This window comes from Scyliorhinus torazame, chromosome 3 (genome assembly GCF_047496885.1).
Source record: "Scyliorhinus torazame isolate Kashiwa2021f chromosome 3, sScyTor2.1, whole genome shotgun sequence".
Taxonomy (NCBI): Eukaryota; Metazoa; Chordata; class Chondrichthyes; order Carcharhiniformes; family Scyliorhinidae; genus Scyliorhinus; species Scyliorhinus torazame.
The window spans coordinates 186754014-186773535 of NC_092709.1; the positions used below are offsets into that span (position 1 = coordinate 186754014).

Consider the following 19522-nt stretch of genomic DNA (forward strand, 5'->3'; position numbering starts at 1 on the left):
TTCCTCTTTTGTGGCTTTCCCTGCGCACATGTTCCTTGAACAGGTCTCTGCGCTGTTTCATTTAATTCTTCCCAATCAGGGCCGTCTTCCTCATCTGATTTCGCTCCAAAGGTTTCCTGGAAGCCTTTCTGAACTGAAAGCAGCGATTGCAGCTCTGCAATCTGCTTCCGGCACTTTGCATGATCTAGAGTGCTTTGTCTTTGCTCTGTGGTGGCAGCATGGAGTGCTCTTAATGCTGCCTTTAGGTCGCTGCACTGTCTCTGCAATGCTACTCCCTGCTTTACTGTTTCTTCATGTACCAGGACTGCACGTTGCGTGTCCTGATAGGCCTTTTCATATTGAGACTGGAAGCTGCTTAAGTGCGCCAGACTAGACTGGTGTGCCCTTTTAGTATCCTCCACCTCTACGTCTTTTGCTGACAACTTCCTTCTCAATTCTAAATTCTCCTTTTCTACCTCGCTTACATCGACCGTACTCATTCGATGTATGGCCTCTACTTCTTACCGGAGCGTCCTAACGACCTCCTCTGTGCCTCGCAATTGTGCCAAGCAGGACACGATTGCCATCGGCTTGCGAGCTTTCCCTAAGCTCTTTTTGTGAATCTCGCTCAGGTTCTCCCACCAAGTATGTCCTATACTCCCGGGGCCTGATTCCTCGTTGTCACAGAATTCATTCCAAAGGGGCCATCCTTTCTCTTTGAGATATTTCCTGATCTCTTCCTCCCAAATGGGACATTGTCCCACTCTACTGCTGCTGGTCGCTGCAACCGCAAATTCCTCTGGGTTCATGAGGCGTTGCATTGCCATCTTTCCTATCCGAATGCTGCTCTTCAAATTTGGGACAGGGGTATTAAGACGGTACTGTAAATACGGGTACAGCTTTCGCTACTTTCCGATATACAAACTCCCGACAGTTTAGTCGCAACAAAAAATCTATCAGTTTTACCGTATCGTCCTGTTAGTTACGCATGCATACACACACTTCCGAATTATGAGTATTGATCAGAACTGCTTGAACACTTGTGGTTTTCTGTTTCCAATTGGATCTCTAATTCAAATTCTTGGGTTCTCCCGGAGTGATTTTGCCACTTCTAGATCGGGTCCCGTCAGATGTCGCCAAATAATGTGTTGCTGATTTTCTCCTTGGTTCAATTGCTCTGTTTTATTACCTTTGCTCTCGAGTCGCCAGGTACCTTTATGATACCGCCACGAGGTTCAAGTCCGAGTAATGATCAATAACCCAATACACCAATTAGTAAGATTCAAATCAAAGCACATTTATTATACACAGTAATCGCTACTCATGCACAAATTCTACGTCTAAGCTACTTCTACAACTAACAGGCCTATACTTAACTTCGGACTGGCCCACCAGGTCAGGGGAACAAATGGTCTTTCGTTCGGGTTCGGAGTCTGCGGGATTCGAAGTTGGTACGGATTGGTGGCTAGGAGCGCCTATCTCGTAGCGAGCGTTGAATTAAGACTTACTTTGTCGGGAGTCACTGCACTGGTCACGGTTGGTTCGTGTTGCTGGGTGACCCGTGCAGGACGCAGAGGTGAAGAGAGAGCGATTTGAACTTGGGGTTCAACTCTTATAGTCCCCAGGGGCTTCCCGCCTTTCGGGGCGGACCCTGTACCTAGTCCCAAGTGATTGGACTTTGTCCCAATCGCGTGGTTCAATTTTCTCCAATGCTGGAGCGGTTCCCTGATCGATGGGCGGTCTTGAGGTGCTCGTTCACCTCCTGTGTGTTGGCTCCTGCTGGTGCCGAGGAGTCTGGCTTTGCCTTGTGTGTCCAAAATGTTACTTATTGTTCCCGGGGATTGCTCATCAGTATGCAGATGGCTGCCACTTTGTTATGCTGATGGTCGCTAGTATCGATGTTGTCTGGCCTTTTCAGAGGTAAATACACAGCAAACCTGCAGCCGCTGGTTTCTGTCTATGTTGGCTGTCTTTCCCATCAGCCTTTGCCGTTCGCCATTTTAAATTGGGAGTTGGCCAATTTAGGTGGCTACAAGGTGTGGGCGCTGTGTTGGGGGGTCCTGTTAACCATGTCCATATGTTTTGGGCATGTCTGAGGCTGAAGGGTTTCTGGCAGGGTTTTTACAAGTGAGGGTGGTTCTGGGCAGCACGGTGGCACAGTGGGTTAGCCCTGCTGCCTTACGGCGCCGAGGTCCCAGGTTCGATCCTGGCTCTGGGTCACTGTCCGTGTGGAGTTTGCACATTCTCCCTGTGTTTGCGTGGGTTTCGCCCCCACAACCCAAAAGATGGAGTGGCCACGCCAAATTGCCCCTCAATTGGAAAAAATGAATTGGGTACTCTAAATTTCTTACACTAAAAAATAAAGTGAGGGTGGTTCCGAGTCCAGAGGTGGCGATCTTCGGTGTGTCGGAAGACCTCTTGCCTCCCTGGTGACCCGGAGACAGATCTTACTAGGGTGGAGCAACTCTGAACCCCTGAAGTCGGAGAGTGGGTTAGCAACATGCGGGGATTCTCAGACTCAAAAAAAGTAATTCGCCTTGAGGGGTTCGCTCGGAGGTAGCAGCCGTTCATCAACTTCTTTGAGAAAAATTAAGCTGTCAGCAGGGGAGGCACGGGAGAGACGATAGGAGAACCAATGGAGGAGTGGTTGGGGAAGGTGGCATTGTTTGTGTAAGCCATGTTGGCTGGGATTTGTTGGTTATATTATTGTATTTTTGTTGAAATTTGATGTGCTGGTTTAACACAAGGCTAAATAGCTGAGCTGGCTTTTAAAGCAGACTTTAAAGCAGACCAAGGCAGGCTAGCAGCACGGTTCAATTTCCGTACCAGGCGCCATAATGTGGCAACGAGGGGCTTTTCACAGTAACTTCATTTGAAGCCTACTTGTGACAATAAACGATTTTCATTTCATTTTTTTATTTCAAATTGTTAAAATTACAAATGCCTCAATAAAATATTTTCTGAAAAAAAATTAATGTTAGGAATCCGGGGTCTGTGGAGTTGGAACTGACCGCACATTCACCCAGGGTGTCTCAACAAGACAAAAACTAACAATTATTGAATTACTCAAAAAAGGTTTTACATTTATGAGAGAGAGTATATACATTTATATAAATTTGTTGCATTGTGATGACTTCTCAAAAGCTCTTTATAACATTAAGTTACAAATTAAAAGGCATGGTCAGTAAAAAGATAGTTTATTTCTGCATTTAAATCTAACAGAGTGGCAGTGGGAAAGGGATAATGTATTACATCGATTTAAAGTTCCAAAATACAGTAAAATCTCGGTTATCTCCGGTGGCACAGTGGTTAGCATGGCTTCCTACGGCACTGAGGACCCGGGTTCGATCCCGGCCCCGGGTCACTGTGTGTAGAGTTTGCACATTCCCCCGTGTCTGCTTGGGTTTCACCCCCACAACCCAAAGATGTGCAGGTTAGGTGGATTGGCCACACAAAATTGCCCCTTAATTGGCAAAATAATTAGGTATTCTAAATTTATAGAAAAATAAATAAACAAACAAATCTCGGTTATCCAGCATTCTCCACGAATGGGAGGTGCTGATTGTAAGACAAGTTCCGCATTTACATTCAATCAGAAAGTTCCTGGATGATCTTACGATGATGCGGGTGTTGACGTCTCGCAAAAGGTGCAGTAGTGCACGAATGTAGTGAGCTGTGCCCAGGGACATGGTGTTGAAGAACAGTGGCAGACAGACTGAAGTGAGGGCAGGCCACTGATAACAGGTACAAGTGCCGGTCAGTTTGACATTAGTGGTTGTGTGAGACTGGGAATTACGGGGAACAAGTGTTAGCACTGATTTCTGAGGGATGAGAGACATCTCCAATCATAAAACAGAACCGACAGACCCCACCCCATAATTCCGATTATTAGAGAATTTTGGTTGCTAGAGTGCCAGATAACAGAAATTTTACTGTATTAATCACTAACCTGCAGCCAGGTAAATTTTGAAATTTGTTGACATGAATAATTGAAGGTCCATGACCTTTCATACCTGCAACCAAAATTTGTATTATGCAAACTGGTATTTTGCAAAATTACTGTTTGATCGTTTTAAGCCGAAGCAGAACTTACGTTCTTGCAGACACTCATTGTCTGTGCAGTACGATTGTGACTGTCGCAGCTGAAATATAAAGAGAAAAGAAGAGATGTGTAATATTTTTTGTAAACCACATATTGTTTGCAGAGACTGGCTCTTTGCATATGAATGTATGTCACTTCTAGCGAGTATATGTGAGCCATGTTACAAGCTTCTCGAATTATTTTAAATTGGTCGTTAGTGTAATTATTAGTGCAGTCAGGATTCGGCAGATGCCCAAATGTGGGATGACATCGAAACGACATTTTGTTTTGGGTTTTATAAGCGCATGTTAGTAGAGTACAATCTGCACTCTGTCCATTATTAACTACTGAAGGAACATTCTGTCCAATTCAAATCAGCCAAACTTTGGAACGTACAGTTTATATTCCTGGTATCGCAGCAGCACTGAACTTTATTCACGCCGTTGTTCAATTAAGTGGTAGGCAGAACATCTTTTTGGGCTGATGGGAGCATCCTGTTGATGCAAAATATGACTTGCCGTTAAGGCCATTTGCAGCAGCTGCCTCAAGCTTAGTGCATCCTTCAGCACATAGTTCTTGTCCTTGCAATGTGCCAGTCATTGACAGTCACACTGGCCAACCTCAAGACACCGGCCCGCCAATAGTACACAAAAACAATTTGTTGACTGATCAGGGAGTCGACCTTTTGATGGGACTGGCTCCAAATGAGCCCATAGTGTTGGCAGTAATTTACTTAGTGGGTGGGTACGGTTACAGCACATTTGGATAGATATGTCTCGGCACTCCCACATTTCCAGATTTGGGAACTAAAATGGTAACTTCAGTCATACGGAGTTAAATCTTTTTAATGAAAATCAACAAAAATAAGAAATATATACAGAGTTGTGTTTTTAAAATAAAAATACTACAACTTCTGGTACAAGGCCATCATGTAGTCCATCTGTAAAATATGTGTAATGCTTGTGCTATGATGTATTCTAAACTGGTTTATGTTTAATTCAGAACTCCCCTGGTGAAAACGATGGCCATTACAACTGAACCAGACAGAAACCTACAAGGCACATTATGTAAAAGGTACCACCAACCCATTTTGATAAAACATTTCATCACCCTAGTATTGAGAGTTTTTTAACTTACGTATTTCACCAATTCATTCAATTAAACGCCCTAAAACCCATATTTTGAGCAGTATTGATGCAAAGTTTAATCAAGCACAAAATAACATTTGCAACTCTTTTCCACAGAAAGGATTTGGAAAAATAAATACTTTCAAGTGGTGGGATTTTAAAACATTTCTAACGTGGTTGATAAAAAAGGCCGCAGGCACCAGTCATTTGCCAAATATATGTTAAAGTCAGACATCAACATTATCATCTATGAAAATCAAACAGCAGGGAAACTATTATCCCTTCCCAGAACTCCCAACATTATAGGGGTGGTTGATCTTTATCCAAAACTAATTTTCAAAAGCAACAGCACAATTTAAGGCTTTAACAACAATTCTTTAGGCAGAACCCAGTTAGGGAGAGGGGTCACAAACAGGCAGTTAAAACATAAACGTGCTGCAAGGAGAATAAAAGGTTTTCCTGGGTTCTGGGGGATAAATAGAATAACTTCCCTGCATGAAGTAAGGTGAGCCACTAAAATTGGGTGGAGTAATGTTTAATCTTGATTGTGTGGCCAAGACCTTTCTAGGTGGGGAAATAACGAAAAGTTTTGGCTCTGGCTGGGAAAACTGGTAAATGGTGCCAGAATGTAGCACAGACTATAAATTACATCACATCACATCAATGGACAGGAATTGAACCCTGGTCAACTGCTTGGAAGGTAGCCGCACTAACCACTATACCAGTTTATTTTTGTAGTATTGCTTAAATACAAAAACTCAAACCCTCCACCACTGACAACAGTGGCAGCCGTGTGTACCATTTACAAGATGCACTGTAAGTAACTCGCCAAGGTTCCTTAGACATCACTTTCTAAAACATGATTACTACCATCTAGAAGGACAACAGCAGCAGATATCTGGGAACCTCACCACCAGGATCCGAGAGGTTTATGGCAACATTTTATAGATGCTGTAGGATGGGCTCATCATATTCCTGTATCATGTCACTGAGCAAATCCTCATTTTCGAAGACCGTTAACCAGAATTCTGAAGTGTCCTTTGGATCCTCCATCTCGGATTCAGCTTCCGCCACTTTCACGATTGCTCGTATATCAGATTTCATAGAACCCCAACTGACCTTTTTTTTGGGACAGTAAGGGCAATTTAGCATGGCCAATCCACCTAACCTGCACATCTTTGGACTATGGGAGGAAACCGGAGCACCCGGAGGAAATCCACGCAGACTCGCACAGACAGTGACCCAAGCCTAGAATCAAACCTGGGACCCTGGAGCTGTGAGACAACTGTGCTAACCACCGTGCTACCGTGCCACCTAGTTCTACTTTCTGCACCTCATTAGAAATATCAGTTCAAAGTACAGTTACTGAACATAATGCTCCAGCATCTCTCTTCACCCCAATGGCACGGGAGGGAGACAGAGGCCGAGCGAGAGCGAGCGGCCGAGAGGCCGAGCGAGAGCGAGCGGCCGAGAGGCCGAGCGAGAGCGAGCGGCCGAGAGGCCGAGCGAGAGCGAGCGGCCGAGAGGCCGAGCGAGAGCGAGCGGCCGAGAGGCCGAGCGAGAGCGAGCGGCCGAGAGGCCGAGCGAGAGCGAGCGGCCGAGAGGCCGAGCGAGAGCGAGCGGCCGAGAGGCCGAGCGAGAGCGAGCGGCCGAGAGGCCGAGCGAGAGCGAGCGGCCGAGAGGCCGAGCGAGAGCGAGCGGCCGAGAGGCCGAGCGAGAGCGAGCGGCCGAGCGAGAGCGAGCGGCCGAGAGGCCGAGCGAGAGCGAGCGGCCGAGAGGCCGAGCGAGAGCGAGCGGCCGAGAGGCCGAGCGAGAGCGAGCGGCCGAGCGAGAGCGAGCGGCCGAGAGGCCGAGCGAGAGCGGCCGAGCGAGAGCGAGGCCGAGCGAGAGCGAGAGAGAGGCCGAGCGAGAGCGAGAGAGAGGCCGAGCGAGAGCGAGAGAGAGGCCGAGCGAGAGCGAGAGAGAGGCCGAGCGAGAGAGAGAGAGAGGCCGAGCGAGAGAGAGAGAGAGGCCGAGCGAGAGAGAGAGAGAGGCCGAGCGAGAGAGAGAGAGAGGCCGAGCGAGAGAGAGAGAGAGGCCGAGCGAGAGAGAGAGAGAGGCCGAGCGAGAGAGAGAGAGAGAGGCCGAGCGAGAGAGAGAGAGAGAGGCCGAGCGAGAGAGAGAGAGAGAGGCCGAGCGAGAGAGAGAGAGAGGCCGAGCGAGAGAGAGAGAGAGGCCGAGCGAGAGAGAGAGAGAGGCCGAGCGAGAGAGAGAGAGAGGCCGAGCGAGAGAGAGAGAGAGGCCGAGCGAGAGAGAGAGAGAGGCCGAGCGAGAGAGAGAGAGAGGCCGAGCGAGAGAGAGAGAGAGGCCGAGCGAGAGAGAGAGAGAGGCCGAGCGAGAGAGAGAGAGAGGCCGAGCGAGAGAGAGAGAGAGGCCGAGCGAGAGAGAGAGAGAGGCCGAGCGAGAGAGAGAGAGAGGCCGAGCGAGAGAGAGAGAGAGGCCGAGCGAGAGAGAGAGAGGCCGAGAGAGAGAGAGGCCGACACAGAGAGAGAGGCCGACACAGAGAGAGAGGCCGACACAGAGAGAGAGGCCGACACAGAGAGAGAGGCCGACACAGAGAGAGAGGCCGACACAGAGAGAGAGGCCGACACAGAGAGAGAGGCCGACACAGAGAGAGAGGCCGACACAGAGAGAGAGGCCGACACAGAGAGAGAGGCCGACACAGAGAGAGAGGCCGACACAGAGAGAGAGGCCGACAGAGAGAGAGGCCGACACAGAGAGAGAGACCGACACAGAGAGAGAGAGACCGACACAGAGAGAGAGAGACCGACACAGAGAGAGAGACCGACACAGAGAGAGAGACCGACACAGAGAGAGAGACCGACACAGAGAGAGAGACCGACACAGAGAGAGAGACCGACACAGAGAGAGAGACCGACACAGAGAGAGAGACCGACACAGAGAGAGAGACCGACACAGAGAGAGAGACCGACACAGAGAGAGAGACCGACACAGAGAGAGAGACCGACACAGAGAGAGAGACCGACACAGAGAGAGAGACCGACACAGAGAGAGAGACCGACACAGAGAGAGAGACAGACAGACAGACAGGCAGAGTTGCTGTCCAGCATATTGGACACTCCCAAGGCACAGACCATTCAGAATTGAAGCCAGGTCCAGACAGTTAGTTATCGGCAGATCCCCAGGACCGAAGCTGGGACCCAGCGAGCCGCCACTGACAGGGGAACAAGCGCTGGCATGGAGCCCGCAGTAGCACCTCCCCAACAGGACAGGCTCAAGCAGTTGGCACCTGTTCAGTCCAAAGCCAAGACCCAATTCCCAAAACTGGTCTCCACATCCCCAACTGTCACATCCACCAGCTAGTGCGGACTAGTGCACCCCAACTAGCTGACCACCATTGAGATCGTGGAGCTGGCTGGCAATGCAATCTGGAGCAACAGTAAGATCCGCATCACCCTCTGCCATCTGAAGCTTGTCACGTGCTCAGTAACCTGCTGGTAAAACGCACCACAGTCCAGGGCCGGATAGGTCCTGCTCAACATCCAGGCCATGCTGCTACCCAAGAGAACCGACACCCCAGCAAGGTAAAAGCACAACATCAGAGAAAGAAAAGGAGGGATTGGACATGGGAGAAACTGAATCAGTGATTGGGGTCATAGCCCCGCATAGATTCTGGGCGGGATTCTCCATAGCTCAACGCCAAAATCAGGAACCGGGCAGAGAATGGCTTCCGACGCCGGAATCAAGGCAGGCTAGGGTTGGCAATGCTCCGCCCCTCCAAATCGGCACTCATCAGATAATTGCATTATTGTACCTAGTTGCAAGTCACAGTAATCTTCTGTCGCCTCGCTGACTGGAACGTAGTGTCCACTGGGTTCAGGGCCTCACATGCATCCGCCCCGAGGACAGACTCACGTTTCGTGTCCACAATGGAGAATGGTATGACGGGTCTTCTGTTGTGTACCTATGCTTCGAGTTCATATTCCCCCAACATCTCAATCTCATTCCCACTGTAGTCTATCAGCAATCTGGTTGATTAACGACTTTTGGTTGAACTTGCATCCCATGCAAATTGCACAGACTGAGGAGGTTTGCCCTCGCTCCGGAGTCAAGCTTGCATTTTATCAGTGTGTCATTCAGCATCACTGGAATTGTCCATCTGTTTGCGATGGTTTCAGCTGGACAATCATTGTTATTATAATTGGTCATTAAGACTTCTACCTCTTATATTCGGACTCATCGTGTCCTTAGTTGAAATCAGATCAACAAAAAATAATTCTTTGAGGAGCATCTCATCAACTGCGTTGACTGATTTGGTCCACTGTAGGACGCAAAAAACATGGTTTCGCAAAATGATTTCTACGGCCACACCTGGAGCACACATTTCCATATGCTGGGCATTGCTGTGGGCTATGCAGATTGCCACATTTCTGGCATAAGATGGCGGCTCCAGTTGGCCACTTAAAATGGCCACCTGCATTCAGACCACGTTCCTTTTTTGACTGCGTCACAAGTACTCTCAAAATGGCCACCAACACAGAGACAAAGAAACGTCTCAGTGCTTTAAGGCGCCAGCATCTTCTTAGAGATTGGCGCCAACGTCTTTTAAGGTGAGAATACTGATTTGCTAAGCAGCCAACTCACTTGCCTGGCAGATCTAGATATGGCATTCTGATTGAAGCTCTTTTTGGGTATGCATACTAAATGTGTAATGTTCACAATCTTTGTTTTTTTTGAGAGAACAATGCTGATCAAAGTACTTTATCACTTCATCTTAGCTCTTGCTTTCCTCTTCACTGTCGCAGGTATTGTATAGTTCTTTTGCTTGAGGACCTGCTACCGTGAGCAGCAACACAATAAGTCTCTCGTTAGGCTGGACCTACAGGCCAACGGCTACAATATAGAATCCAAATTGCGTCTTAGAAGCATGCCAATTTTTTTCTACGTTGCCGAGACTTGAAGCTGGTGGGATGCCTTACCTTTCATCTCGGACTTCAGCATCATTTGTTGCGTTGAGTTGCCAATAGCCGTTGTTCATCAGGTCAGCGGAAGAATCTTCTCCTTTTTGTTCTTATTCTTCGGCATGTTTCGCCAAGTCTTTTCTGCCTTTTAAAAGTTCAACACCCCTGGTACCATGTTGTGTTCTGTGGTCTTCCCGTTGCAATGATGCACACAGAACATTTAGTTGTTAAATTAGAATAATGCTTTATTAATGAACACGTGGAAAGATAACAAACAGAATACTACACAGACAAAGTTACCAAGTGAGTTCCATGAACTCTCCTGGAACTACCCTTATGTGCGTCAGTCCTGTTGTACGCCTTACTACCAACTGGCGAGTCTTCCATGTCATGTGACCGATGTCTGATGCCATCAACTGTTTGGAGGTCACATTGCTAACTTTGTACAATATTATTCACAGGCATATCACCACAGTTAGCATGGATGAGATTATAATGAAATATTTAATTAGATCGGTTGTGTAAGCAGCAAAAAAAGGTTGAAGGAAATGTAATGGATGCTATCTGTATGGATTCGAAAAAAGCATTTGGCAGGGTGCTACATAAAAAAACCTGGTTAACAAAATTGAGGCTCATGGAATAGGAGTGTGTCAGCTTGGATAAAATATTTACCAACACCATCAACTTCTAATTAAACAGTGCCTTTAATGTAATAAAATGCTCTCAAGATATTTCCTGGAGACATTATGAAACAAAATATAAAACTGAACATAGTGAGATTAGGTCAGAAGACCAAACGCTTGGTTAAAGAGGAATAAATCAAAGTAGGGGGCATAGAGATTAAGGCCTGCCGAAGGACAGGCAACTGCACGTTAAGTGGTTGATGACAGTAGACAGTAGTGTTCCCCAAGGGCTAGTATTAGGACTTCCTTTGATATATGTAAATTACTTGGATATTGGAATACAAAGTAACATTGCAAACACCAACATTTAAATAGTGATAACAGTGAGGGTGATACCTCACTAACTGCAATAGCACACACTGATGGGCAAACAAGTGGCAGATGTAATTTAATACAGAAGTGTGGAGTTATGCATTTTGGCAGAAGGGATGGGCAAAGGCTATATAGACTAAATGGCACAGTTCTAAAGAATGTGCGGGGACAGCGTGATCTCGGAATTCAGATGCACAGATCGTTCGACATGGCAGAACGGACTGAGAGAGTAAGTAGCAAAGCATATGGGATCTTGGGCTTCAAAATAGAAATAATGAGTGCAAAAGTAGGGAAGTCATGTTGAACGTTTATAAAAGGTCAGGCTAGAGAACTGTACCTCACCACACGCAAGGAAAGATGGGAAGAGCCCTTAAGGAGGTGCAGAGGAAATTTAGCAGAATTATACCAGGGATGAGATTTTATAGCTACAAGGTTAAGTCAGAGAAGCTGGGGTTGTCTGCCTGGAAGCAAAGAAGATTGATGGAAAATTTGATAGAAATGTACAAAATTACCAAGAGTAGTTGAAGAAAGCTGCTCCCATTAGCGGACGTTACAAGGACAAGGGGTTCCAAATCTACCGTTTTGGGCGAGAGGCAGGCAGGTTGCGAGGAAAAAGATTTTTTCTAATATAGTGGCTGGTAATGAACTGGAACTTGTTGCTTCCGAGAATGGGGAAAGTGGACACAATAAATTATATTGAAACGCAATTGAATGGCCACTCGAGGGAAATAAACTTGCAGGGTTATGGGGATAGAGCAGAGCAATGGGATTGACTGGATTCTTCCACAGAATTGTAGCATAGAGTCGGTGGGACGGGTGGCTTCCCTCTGTGCCATAACAACTCGAACTCTTTCACCTTGGGTTGGAAACCATCAGGTCCTATTTTTGTACTCCCTGCCCTATTTATAACATTCAGGATCCTGTATTATTTATTAACCACTTTCTCAGTCCTGTCCTTTCTCAGCCACTGTCAATGACTTGTACACATATGCCTCCAGGTTCCGCTACTCTTTCCCTTTAGTATTGTATCTTTTAATCCTTTCTAGCAAGGCCATATAAAAGCAAACCTATCAATTTTTCCAATTAAGGGACAACTTAGCCTGGCCAACCCACCTAGCCTGCACATCTTTTGGGTTGTGGGGGGGGGTGAAACCCACGCAACACGGGGAGAATGTGCAAACTGCACACAGACAGTGACCCAGAGTCGGGATCGAACCTGGGACCTCAGTGCCGTGAGGCTGCAGTGCTAACCACTGCGCCATGCTGCCCCTTCTTCTCAAAGTTTGACCTTGCTGCTCAGAACTTGTAGATTCAATGTTCTCCATGAAATTCTCATGCTCAGAATTGAGCTACCTGACACTGCCACTGACGTTGATTCGTCATCCATCACGTTGTTGTGAAAGTCTTCTCCGGTTTTCAAGAGTGCGCGATGATTTCTTCTTAAAACCAACCCATCCCTCGGTCTGGACATTGTAGGAACGAGGTTCTACTTCAAGTACAATGGCTTTTTTCGACCAATTGCCTGAATCTTCTACTGTCAAAATGTCATCACTACTCAAGAGGTGGTAAAGTTCTAGACACTCTTACTTTTGTTTTGCTTTAATGTTTTGCATTTCCTGAAGTACCACTGCATTCTCCTCCTTCTTTGCCAAGTATGAAAGTGTGGCACGCAACCTTCTATTCATGTGTAACTCTGCTGGTGATCTACCATGTGACAATGATGTTGTTCTGTAACTCAATAGTGCGAGAAATGGATCAGATTGGCTGCCCATTGCTTAACAATATGTACACCTTTTTCTGCTTTTCCATTGGCTTGTGGGTACAATGGACTCAACGTGACGTAACTGAAATCATATTTAACTGAAAAATGTTGCCACTCTTTACAGCTAAAACAAGGGTCGTTGTCACTCACAACAACTTGAGGAAGTTCGGTCTAGCAAAAATTAACTTGGTATACAGTATTACAGTGCTGGTGGTTATGCTCGACAGTAGAGCCATTTCGGGATAGTTTGAAAAATAGTCTATAATCATTAAATAATCTTTCCCTTGTAGGTGAAAGAGATATTAAGCTACTTTCTGCATTGGTGCCATAGGTAAATCAGATATTTGCATAGGTTCTCTTGTTTGCTTGCAATGACGTGCAACTGACTGTCCTATCAATATCCTAGTTTGTACCTGGTCAGTAAACAGAGTAACAAGTTCTCCGTTTACATTTCTCAATCCCGAGATGTTCTTCATGTAGCCTCTTTAGTGCATCCTTGCGAAGAGATTGAAGTATAACTATAGTGTTCAAACTAAGTACTACACCATTATTGTTGATACGGAGTTCAGATCTTGTATTGTAGAACTCCATACATTGACCTCTGGGCCAGTGCGAGTTGATGTTCCTCATAATCTGGAAGAGTTTGATCCTTCCTGGTCTCGGATCTCATGTAGTTTTGTATCCAATACTGTAGTAGTGTGGAAATAAGACGGTCATGCAGATCCACATCCACAGGGCAGCATGGTAGCATTGTGGATAGCACAATTGCTTCACAGATCCAGGGCCCCAGGTTAGATTCCGGCTTGGGTCACTGTCTGTGCGGAGTCTGCACATCCTCCCAGTGTGTGCGTGGGTTTCCTCCGGGTGCTCCGGTTTCCTCCCACAGTCCAAAGATGTGCAGGTTAGGTGGATTGGCCATGATAAATTGCCCTTAGTGTCCAAAATTGCCCTTAGTGTTGGGTGGGGTTACTGGGTTATGGGGATAGGGTGGAGGTGTTGACCTTGGGTAGGGTGCTCTTTCTAAGAGCCGGTGCAGACTCGATGGTCCGAATGGCCTCCTTCTGCACTGTAAATTCTATGATAAATTCAGCAATTTCACTACTAATTCTTTGTATCGGCGCTCTCAATAATGCATCTGCTAAGAACAAATATTTGCCTGGCATGTAGATAAGATTGAAGTCATAGCATTGTAACGTCATCATCAATCTCGGAATGCACAAAGATATCTGGTTGAGATTATTTTTTGATGATGTTAACCAAAGGACAATGATCTGTCTCAACTGTGAAGCCATAGACACATTTCTCCAAGCCTACAACTAAACCCAGGCATTCTTTTTTGATTTGAGCTTACCTTTGCTCTATTGTCATCATGGATCATGATGCACACGCGACTGGTTTCCAATCATCATGCTCGAGTTGCAGAACTGCTCCTAAACTCTTTGGATGTGTATGTTGACACTTGAGAATTGGCGTGGTGATTAGTGAAGTCGAGTTTCTTCCACTCTTGCTTATGTTGCTCAGTCCAAGTAAATACAGTGTTCTTGTTCAGGAGATCACGTAGATGTGTTGTTTTTGCTGACAGGCTTGGAATGAATTTCCCTATAAAATTGATCATACCAAGGTGAAGTTTGAGTTGAGGGGAAGGATGGAAGGGTTCTATAATTCATGGGCTTTGTATATTATGCACTTTCCAGAATTGGATGACATCGAACATTAGGGGGGGATTTGGGGTGTTAGACTGTGTATGTTGTTGGTGACTATGTATGGGTGGATGGTGTATTCCGGAATCCTTTGTTTTGAGGGTCTTTTGGGGGTTGGAAGAATTGTTGGGTGTAAACCAGGGGATTGTCATTGTATTTGTTATCATTGATTGTTGGGTGTAAATTTGGATGAAAATGTGGAAAAGGAGAATAAAAATATATATATATTTTTTTTTTTTTAAATTGATCATACCCATCACTCATTTTTAAAATAAATTTAAGAGTACCCATTTATTATTTTTTTTCCAATTAAGGGGCAATTTTAGTGTGGCCAATCTATCTAACCTGCACATCTTTGGGTTGCAGGGGTGAAACCCAAGCAGACACGGGGAGAATGCACAAACTCCACACGGACAGTGACCCAGGGCCGGGATTCGACCCCGGGTCCTCAGTGCTGCAGTCCCAGTGCTAACCACTGCACCACCGTGCTGCCCATACCCATCACTCTTGTGATGGCTTTCTTGTCATATGGTTTTGGCATGTTGAGATTTACTCGAATTTTGTCCTTGTCCGGTTCAGTGTCCCGAGATGAGAGCTTGTCACCTAGGAATGTGACCTCAGTTACTCCAAATTGGCACTTTTGCTTGTTGAACTTCAGCCCATTTCTCCTGACGCTCATTATAACTTTAAGCAACCTTGTATTGTGCTCTTCTATGGTTGAGCCCCAAATAATATCATTCACATACACACGTCCACTTTCGATTCTGTGCTCCACGGCACGGTGAAAATTTTCTGATGCCGAAATTATGCCAAACAGCATTCTTAGAAAGCAGTATCGTCCAAATGGTATCTAAAAAGTGCAGTATTTTGTATTAGCTTTATTTGCCAGAAACCTTGAGATGCATCAAGTTTTGTAAAGAATTGTGCATTAGTCATCCCAGATGCAATTTCCTCATGCTTTGGTATTTGGTAATGTTCTCTTTTGATATTCTCTTTAAGATCTTTAGGATCCATGCATATACAAATATTGCCATTCTTTTTCTTTCCACAAACCATGGTAGGTTCTTCGATCTTTCTGAATACTTTTAATTCTGTCTAGCTCCTTTTTGAGGCAATCCCGATGAGGTGCAGGTACTCTTCTTGGTGCCTATATCACAGGTTTTGCATCCTCTTTTGAGTTGTATCTTGTAGGTGAATGGTAGTGTAATAAAATCTGTGAACACTTCACTGAATTTGCTGATAATGTTGTCAGAGAGTTGATCCAATCAGTTGTGGATGCTACATGCCAACTGCACTAGACCTAATTCTTCACAGGACTGATCACCTAATATTGAATCCAAGCCTTCGGATACAATACAGAATGGGACACTTCACCACCACACTACGGTCACAAGCATCATAACACTTGATGCTTGAACAATTGTAATCTGAGATATTGTGATTTCTTCTAATCTGCTGAAATTTTAGATTTTTTTAAAATCAGTCATGCGGATTAAATTAGCTTTGGCACCAATGTCTAACTTCAATTGGACCACTGTACCGTTCACTTCAAGTGGTAGCAGCCATTTGTCCACATCAGCACATTGATTTTAAATTGACCATCAGTTTGCATTTTTAAAAAAATATATATAAAAAGTGCTGGAGAATTTTTTGATGTCTCCAAAAAATTATTCTTCTCTGTTAATACTCCAACAAACAATGATGTTTCATAACTGGACATTCTGTCTTCCACTGTGCTGACTGATCTGGGGAGGAGCTTAAAGTAACAATTCTGAGCAAAGTGTTTTTTTTCTTTGCATCTGGAACAAAACTTGCCAAAAGCTGGACACTGCCTTAATTTTGTGCCTTTGACCAGATCTTTTACACAGAAATACTTCGTCCTGATCTTTAACCTGTTTGTTGGTGTGTGAGGAGCTGCATCAGTTTCCTGCCTTTTTGGAAAAAGGGCGGCAACCAGAGTGCTTTCCTTCAAAATGACGCCGCTATTACTGAGAAATATTTTAGAATGCTGTGCCACTAGCTCATGAGTCGGACAAATCTCAACTGTTTGTTCCGAAGACAGCTCCTATTCTCTCAGCAAACATTCCCACATGTCTCTGAAATGGCCATCAGGTCAGACATTTCTATTGTGATTGGAGCTGACAATTTCTGCACTCATTCAGATACACAATCTTTAATTCTGTCTTTTTATTATTTTTACAAACTCCGGCCTTCTTTGCTGGTGCACTCTTTGCATGCTCTGTCCCTTCCTGCTACCCTCCGATTACCATTATCCTTAGTGCTACCTTGCTCTCTTGCCTTGACCTTCGCCCCCACTATTTAGTTTAAAGCCTTCTCTCCTACCCTAGTTATATGATCCGCAAGAACAATGGTTCCAGCATGGTTCAAGTGAAGACCACCCCAACGTTACAGCTCCCACTTTCCCCTGCATTGGCGTCTGTGCCCCATGAATCAAAATCCATTTCTCCCACACCAATCTTTGAGCCCTGCATTCACCTCCCTAATCTTTTTTTTTTTTAAACCTCACACCAATTTGCAATCCAGAGATTATTACTTTTTAATTTAGTCACGGTGTTCAACAGCTCCCCCCCCCCCCCCCCCCCCCCCCCGCCCCCTGCCCCAACCACCAAAAGAAGAAACAATTCCTGGTCCTATCTATGTCACTGGTACCTACAAAGGCCACATCAACTGGATCCTCCTCCTCCCACTGCAAGCTCCTCCCAGCCCTGATCAAATGTCCTGAACCCTGACATCGGTCGGGCAACACAGCCATCTTGTCTCTCACCCTCAACTGCAGAGAACTATGTCTAAGCTCTGACCACACTACTCTCTACTCTGTCCTCCCCGACGTCCTGTAGCATGGTGCAATGGTCATTTCACTCACCCACCTTGCAGCCTCTGCTCATCGATAAAAGCTGGAGGATCCTCAAACCTGTTGGATAATTGCAAAGGCAGAGTGTTCCCCCATTTCTACCTTCTCATTCCTCTTCCCCGACTCCCTCGCAGTCACACACCCCAATCCCTGACTATGGACCAATTCAAATTCGCCTAGGATTGGGAATGCCTCTTGGAACAAGTGTCTCTCCCTGATGTATCGTAGTGTCTGAAGCTCAGACTCCAGCTCATGAACTCGGGAGTCAAAATTCCTCAAACTGCAGACACATTTGACCTGGATCACATTGGCTTATACCACATACCACAACTGCATCACATCAACTCCACTGTCATCTTTATTGTGTTTTAATTAACTAATTAATTTTATTTTCATTTTAATTAATTACACAGATGAGGAATTAATGCTCTACTTACCTTGACTGAAATTCCCTCTTTTTAAAAATTCCTTAGTAGGATGTGGGTGAAAAATGAAATGTAAATCGCTTGTCACAAGTAGGCTTCAAATGAAGTTACTGTGAAAAGCCCCTAGTCGCCACATTCCGGCACCTGTTCGGGGAGGCTGGTACGGGAATTGTACCGTGCTGCTGGCCTGCTTTAAAAGCCAGCTCTTTTGCCCTGTGCTAAACAGGGTGTCGCTGGATGGGCTGGCATTTATCATCCATCCCTAATTGCCATTGAATGGAGTGGCTTTCTAGGCCACTTTAGAGGGCATTCGAGAGTCAGTCACATTAATATGGATCTGGAGTCCCATCTGTAGGCCAGACCAGGATAGAACATACAGTGCAGAAGGAGGCCATTTGGACTATCGAATCTGCACCGACCCACTTAAGCCCTCACTTCCACCCTATCCCCAAACCCAATAACCCCTCCTAACCTTGGACACCAAGGGCAATTTATCATGGCCAATCCACCTAACCTGCACGTCTTTGGACGGTGGGAGGAAATTCGCGCAGACATGGGGATAACGTGCAGACTCCACACAGACAGACAGTGACCCAGTGGGGAATCGAACTTGGGACCCTGGCGCTGTGAAGCCACAGTGCTAATCACTATGGTACCGTGCTACCAGATTTCCTTCCCCAAAGTACATTAGTGAACCAGATTTTTAAAAATAGAAATTGGATTGGATTTGTTTGTTGTCACGTGTACAGAGGTACAGTGAAACGTTTTTTTCTGCGAGCAGCTCAACAGATCATTAAGGACATGGGAAGAAGAGAGAATAAAAGAAAATACATAATAGGGCAACACAAGGTATACAATGTAACTACAAAAGCACTGGCATCGGATGAAGCACACAGGGTGTAGTGTTAATGAGGTCAGTCCATAAGAGGGTCATTTAGGAGTCTGGTAACAGTGGGGAAGAAGCTGTTTTTGAGTCTGTTCGTGCGTGTTCTCAGACTTCTGTATCTCCTGCCCGATGGAAGAAGTTGGAAGAGCGAGTAAGCCGGGTGGGAGGGGTCTTTTATTACGCTGCCCGCTTTCCCCAGGCAGCGGGAGGTGTAAATGGAGTCAATGGATGGGAGGCAGGTTTGTGTGATGGACTGGGCGGTGTTCACGACTCTCTGAAGCTTCTTGCAGTCCTGGGCCGAGCAGTTGCCATACCAGGCTGTGATGCAGCCCGATAGGATGCCTTCTATGGTGCATCTGTAAAAGTTGGTAAGGGTTAATGTGGACATGCCGAATTTCCTTAGTTTCCTGAGGAAGTATAGGCGCGTTGTGCTTTCTTGGTGGTAGCGTCGACGTGGGTGGACCAGGACAGATTTTTGGAGATGTGCACCCCTAGGAATTTGAAACTGCTAACCATCTCCACCTCGGCCCCGTTGATGCTGACGGGTGTGTACAGTACTTTGCTTCCTGAAGTCAATGACCAGCTCTTTAGTTTTGATGGCAATGAGGGAGAGATTGTTGTCGCTACACCACTCCACTGTGTTCTCTATCTCCCTCCTGTATTCCGAATCGTCGTTATTTGAGATCCGGCCCACTATGGTCGTATCGCCGGCAAACTTGTAGATGGAGTTGGAA

At 45.9% G+C, this 19522-nt stretch overlaps 1 protein-coding gene across 2 annotated transcripts in view; it reads right to left on the bottom strand.

The window, feature by feature from the left end:
* smim14 (small integral membrane protein 14) overlaps nt 1-19522 on the bottom strand; it is a 70985-nt gene that overhangs the window by 32310 nt on the left and 19153 nt on the right. For both annotated transcript variants that reach the window (XM_072496594.1, XM_072496593.1), the window contains one exon: nt 4073-4121. In XM_072496594.1, coding sequence (XP_072352695.1) covers nt 4073-4121 — 49 coding nt within the window. The remainder of the gene's footprint in view (nt 1-4072; nt 4122-19522) is intronic.